The sequence below is a fragment of the Phocoena sinus genome, chromosome 10, assembly GCF_008692025.1.
Source record: "Phocoena sinus isolate mPhoSin1 chromosome 10, mPhoSin1.pri, whole genome shotgun sequence".
Lineage (NCBI taxonomy): Eukaryota > Metazoa > Chordata > Mammalia > Artiodactyla > Phocoenidae > Phocoena > Phocoena sinus.
This window is the reverse complement of record NC_045772.1, coordinates 64927795-64934418: the sequence shown is the minus strand read 5'-3', so window position 1 is coordinate 64934418 and position 6624 is coordinate 64927795. Positions and strand designations below refer to the sequence as shown.

Genomic DNA, 6624 nt, shown 5'->3' with positions numbered 1-6624 from the left:
TGGTTAGTCTATCGTGGGTTATAGGATCACCTCACTTTATGGACGTGTAAATTTGAGAAAATCCGTCTTCCTGTGGACTTGAAGTGTAATTATATGAAGAAGCATGAAGAAGTAATAAGCAACCATAGCAACAGATGTCCACATAATGTGAATAATAAATCAACATTTTAACAAAATGATCCCTTGAAAAAGAGGGTTATCTGATTCATTTCTCCTTTTCCAAATAAGACTGAACCTGAATCATCCTAAGGTAAGAGTTTCCTGTCCTTTTCAGAAGTATTTCCAAGGAAATAAATGCCACTATGTTCCCTGTAACATCTGGCAGCATGGACAACCAAGAAACTCTCCTTAAAGTCCATTGTTTGATCAGGTGGCGCAATAGTTCAGCTCCTCTTTCATTATCATTTTGTGTACACTGCAAGAGAGAATGAAAATATTTTCTAAACATTCTTCCCATAGCTGCCTTCACCTCTTTGTTCTGAAGGCTAGAGAAGAGGGGATTCAGCATGGGAGTGATCACACTGTACTGAAAGGAGAGGAACATCTCCAGAGTGGAGCCTGAGGTTGGCAAGAAATAGCTGAGGAAACCTGAGCCATAGGACAGGATCACTGCAGTGAGGTGAGAAGAGCAGGTAGAGAAGGCCTTGCTTCTGCCTGAGGTGGAGCTGATGCTCAGGATGGTGGAGGCAATGTGGTCATAGGAAGAAACAATCATAATGAAGGTTCCAAAGAGATGCAAGACAGAAGAGCAGAGCAGGAGTGTGAAACTGGTGGAGGTATCAAAGCAAGAAAGATGGAAGACAGCTCGCAGCTGAAGTGGGGAAGAGTTTGGTCCTCACAGTAGTCTAAATTGACAGCCAGAAGGATGTTGATGAGAGCATCAACAAAGGCCAGGCCCCAGGAGCCCCACACCAGCCCAATACAGAGCTGGTTGTCCATCACCTGGCCACAGAGCAGAGGGGAGCTGATGGCTACATAGTGGTCATAGGCCATCACAGCCAGCAGACATGCCTCAGTGCCCCTGGTGGTAAACACAAAGAAGGCCTGAGCCAGGCAGCTGTCTACAGAGATGGTTTTACTTTCAGAAAGTACATTTTCCAGCATCTTGGGGACTGTGACAGATGAGTGGCAAAGGTCCAGAAAGGAGAGTCATCTCAAAAAGAAGCACATGGGTATGTGGAGGTGAAAATCAGCCCTAATCATCAGCAGCATTAAGAAATTTCCCATCAGAGTGAGGAGGTAAATCAGAAGGAACAGCACGAAGAGTACAGCCTGAGTATGGGGGTCAATAGATAGTCCAAGGGGAATGAACTCACTGACAAGCACTGTAGTTTTTCATTGCCATATAGAGGAGAGTTCTCTCTGGAAAACAAAGAAGATCCATCAAAAGTCCTTTAATGCCTCTCAGTTACCCCAGCACCTAGATCTTACTCTGCATAAATGTTTTTTCATTACTGTCTCACAATCCACATTCAGATATTTAAAAGCTCACTTCCTGGTCATCATCGTACCACTGATGTTTTAAATCAACTATATTACTATTTTTTATTATAACCTGATTTTGAGCTAGAGTATTTTTATGTGGTTCAGAGTGATACATTTGAAAAGGAAAGTTTGCTGATATTAGAGAAATATGGAGGAAAAAAATTAGGAGTGAATTACTTGAGAAATAGAGCATTAAATCTAGATGGAAAGGACTTAGGTAGGAGCAGAGGCACTTTGTCTATTCTGTGTCAAGGAGGGAAGGTCAAGAGTGCAAGGAGTTAAGGGAATTTACATTTGATTGCTTCCATTTGTTTTCAATAAAGTGTAAACGACTTCATCGGTTATGCATGTGTGTGTCTGTGAGCATGCACACAAGAAACTATAAAAGCATGATAATGATAAAATTAAGTGTTCAGTCATGGGAATAGAGGCCCAGGTGAAGTGTAAGAAACCACTAGGGGGTAGGAGGACAATATGACATGAAGGGATTTAGAGACTGAATGTGGAATTAGACTGCTTTGGAGTTTTCTTGTTTTAAATTTCTCTCGTTTTATTTAGTGGCATCATGTTATCATTTAATTTTAAAATACATTAATACAATTATAATAAATTTTTAAAAAACTGGTAGCCTAGACTATCATGCCCAGTGATATTTTAGGTGGGATTTTGTAGGCAATGCTATGATTACAATGAGTCATAAGAAGCTGTTCCCAGTAATAGAGCAATGCTCTGGGTAGATACACCAGGCTCACTCTAAAACCAATATATCCAATAATATATGTAGTCACCGCATGTGATGTCTTAGCCATTCTGGCAGGTTTTAAGGTCCCACATGGTCATCTAAACTCTATCCTCACACTTTAAGACTTGTGTATATATTCCCACACTATCTTGATATTCTAGACTTCACCTGAGTCTCAATATAACTATTCAATACTCTGGCCTCAATCTAGAGGCCCATCCTGGCCTTTGATGTTCTAATTCAACACTAGTTCATTTAGTTCATCATTGAAGACTCAGAAACCTATCCTTTTGTCCAGTCATTGACTAAATAGCTGAGTTTCCAAGCCCAGGTGAGGAATAAAACCCAATTACCTGAATTCTCAGTGGTACACTGGTTTGTAGCACTTTCAGATCCAGTAAGTGATAAAACTGTTTAGCTTGTGAAGTCAACATTGAGAATACCACTGTAAGGAAGAAATAGAAAATCATATTGAAAGTTAACATTTATGTTGGATTCAATACTAATAATGTAAAGTGATAAACTGTGGACAATATCTGGACATTTATTTACAGCAATTTGGCATCAGGATAAAGGAGATACTTTCTTAAATTCTTCCTCTTTCACTCTTGTGTATAGCAGCATTGTTCATGGGGGCTCCCAGGGCTCATCCTGAGATCACCCCAGAACAAAGCAACTTGGAAGGGAACTCAAGTAAGGGTTCACCGTAGCCAGGGATGAGGCTTGTTTTTGTATGATTTCAGAGCCAACACACACTGGCAAATGCTACCAAATATTTAAAGAAGAATTAATACCAATCCTTTTTAAACACTTCCAAATAATAGAAGAGGGAACACTTTCAAGTTCATTTTATGAGTCCAGCGTTACCCTGATTCCAAAGCCAAACAGAGGCACCACAAGAAAAGAAAATTATAGGCCAAGATCCCTGATGAACATAGACGTAGATATCCTCAACAAAATATTAGCAAATTGAATTCAACAGTACACTAAAAGGATTATTCACCATGGTCAAGTGGATTTATTCCTGGGATGCATGGATGGCTCAACACACACAAATCAATTAATCTGATACACCACATTAACAGAATGAAGGATGAAAACCACATGATAATTTCAATGGATGCAGAAAAAGCATTTGACAAAATTCAACATCATTTATGATAAAAATTCTCAGCAAAGTGTTGAGGGAACATACCTCAACATAATAAAGACCATATATGACAAACCCACAGCTAACATCACACTCAGTGGTGAAAAACTGAAAACTATCCCTCTAAGATCAGAACAAGACAAGGATGCCCACTCTTGCCAATCTTACTCAATACAGTATTAGAAGTCCTAGCCAGAGCAGTTAGGCAAGAAAAAGAAATAAAAAGGCATCCATCCAGACAGTATGGTACTGGCACAAAAACAGAAAGATAGATCAATGGAACAGGATAGAAAGCCCAGAGATAAACCCACACACATATGGACACCTTATCTTTGATAAAGGTGGCAGGAATGTACAGGGGAGAAAACACAGCCTCTTCAATAAGTGGTGCTGGGAAAACTGGACAGGTACATGTAAAAGTATGAGATTAGATCACTCCCTAACACCATACACAAAAATAAGCTCAAAATGGATTAAAGACCTAAATGTAAGGCCAGAAACTATCAAACTCTTAGAGGAAAACATAGGCAGAACACTCTATGACATAAATCACAGCAAGATCCTTTCTGACCCACCTCCTAGAGTAATGGAAATAAAAACAAAAATAAACAAATGGGACCTAATGAAACTTCAAAGCTTTTGCACAGCAAAGGAAACCATAATCAAGACCAAAAGACAACCCTCAGAATGGGAGAAAACATTTGCAAATGAAGCAACTGACAAAGGATTAATCTCCAAAATTTACAAGCAGCTCATGCAGCTCAATAACAAAAAAACAAACAACCCCATCCAAAAATGGGCAGAAGACCTAAACAGACATTTCTCCAAAGAAGATATACAGAATGCCAACAAACACATGAAAGAATGCTCAACATCATTAATCATTAGAGAAATGCAAATCAAAACTACAATGAGATATCATCTCACACCAGTCAGAATGGCCATCATCAAAAAATCTAGAAACAATAAATGCTGGAGAGGGTGTGGAGAAAAGGGGACACTCTTGCACTGCTGGTGGGAATGTGAATTGGTTCAGCCACTATGGAGAACAGTATGGAGGTTCCTTAAAAAACTACAAATAGAATTACCATATGACCCAGCAATCCCACTACTGGGCATATACCCTGAGAAAACCAAAATTCCAAAAGAGTCATGTACCAAAATGTTCATTGCAGCTCTATTCACAATAGCCCGGAGATGGAAACAACCTAAGCGCCCATCATCGGATGAATGGATAAAGAAGATGTGGCACATATACACAATGGAATATTACTCAGCCTTAAAAAAGAAATGAAATTGAGCTATTTGTGATGAGATGGATAGACCTAGAGTCTCTCATACAGAGTGAAGTAAGTCAGAAAGAAAAAGACAAATACCGTATGTTAACACATATATATGGAATTTAAGGGAAAAAAATGTCATGAAGAACCTAGGGGTAAGACAGGAATAAAGACACAGACCTACTGGAGAATGGACTTGAGGATATGGGGAGGGGGAAGGGTGAGTTTTGACAGGGCGAGAGAGAGTCATGGACATATACACACTAACAAACGTAGTAAGGTAGACAGCTAGGGGGAAGCAGCTGCAAGGCACAGGGATATTAGCTCGGTGCTTTGTGACAGCCTGGAGGGGTGGGATGGGGAGAGTGGGAGGGAGGGAGACGCAAGAGGGAAGACATATGGGAACATATGTATATGTATAGCTGATTCACTTTGTTATAAAGCAGAAACTAACACACCATTGTAAAGCAATTATACCCCAATAAAGATGTTTAAAAAAAAAAAAACTCCTACTACTTAATAAAAAAATATAATTTAAAAATGAGCAAAAGTCTTGATCAAACAGTTCATATAAAATACATGAATGCCTACTAAATACCTGAAATAGTATTCAACATCATTAGCCATCAGGGAAATGCCAACTAAAACCACATGGATATTTCACCAGAAATCCACAAAAAGGGCTAAAATTAGAAAGGGTGACTACACCAAATATTGGTGAGATGTGGAACAACCAGAACTCACAAACAGTGTTAGTAGAACTATCAAATGATATAACCCTTTTGGAAAAAATCTGACAATTTCTTATAAAACTTATGCCTACTGTGACCCAATAATTCCAACGCTAGATATCCCCAGGAGAAATAAAAATAATTATGTACAAAGGGCTTTTACAATAATGTTTATAGTAGCTTTATTCCTAATAGTCCCAAACTGGAAACAACCCAACAGAATGGATAGGCAAATGGTGATACATTCATACAATGGTGTATTACTCAACAATAAAAAGACAATAGGGCTTGCCTCGTGGTACAGTGGTTGGGAGTCCACCTGCTGGTGCAGGGGACACGGGTTCAAGCCCTGGTCTGGGAAGATCTCACACAGGGCGCAACAACTGAGCCTCTGTGCCACAACTACTGAGCATGCGCTCTAGAGCCCACGAGCCACAACTACTGAGCTCAAGTGCCACATCTACAGAAGCCCACACTCCTAGAGCCCGTGCTCTGTAACAAGAGAAGCCACAGCAATAAGAAGCCCGCACACCCACCACGACGAAGGGTAGCCCCCACTCACCGCAACTAGAGAAAGCCCACAGGCAGCAATGAAGACCCAATGCAGTCAAAAATAAATAAATTAAATAAATAAAAATTTTAAAAGACCCTATATAAAAATAAATTTAAAAAATTAAAAGACAATAAATTACTGACACATGAACAACATGGATGAATCTCAAAAACATGCTGAATGAAAGAATCTTGACACAAAATCATGCATACTATATGATTCTCTTTATATAGTGTTTTGCAACAGGCAAAACTAATGTATAGTGGAAAAAGCAGAACAGTGGTTAACAAGTGGAGAAGTGGGGAAAAGAATTGATTGGAAAGGGACAGGAGGTAGATTGCTTGGGTGTTGGTAATGCTCTATATTTGAATAGGGATTTGGGTTACACAAAAGTTTGAATTTATCAAAATTTACTGAATGACACTCTTACTATTTCAGCATGTAGAATTACCTCAAAAGAAAAACAGAAGGTGTAGTCAAATCTTGAACTCTAGTTGATGATATGAAGGCTGAAGTATTTAGGGTAAAGTGTACTGACGTCTGTCTTTTTTTGAAATGCATTTTTAAAAGGTGGATTATAAAAGACCTGTACTGAGAAAACTATAAAACACTGATGAAAGAAATCAAAGATGACACAAACAGATGGGGTGATATACCATGTTCTTGGATTGGAAGAATCAATA

The 6624-nt window shown here is 39.0% G+C and overlaps 1 protein-coding gene across 1 annotated transcript; it reads right to left on the bottom strand.

Annotated features, from left to right (window-relative positions):
• Positions 1 to 205: 205 nt before the first annotated feature.
• Positions 206 to 5274, bottom strand: LOC116761185 (olfactory receptor 8S1-like). The gene is given in 3 exon segments (XM_032646949.1): positions 206 to 795; positions 798 to 1325; positions 5256 to 5274. Coding segments are annotated over 3 exon segments (1137 nt in total).
• Positions 5275 to 6624: the final 1350 nt, after the last annotated feature.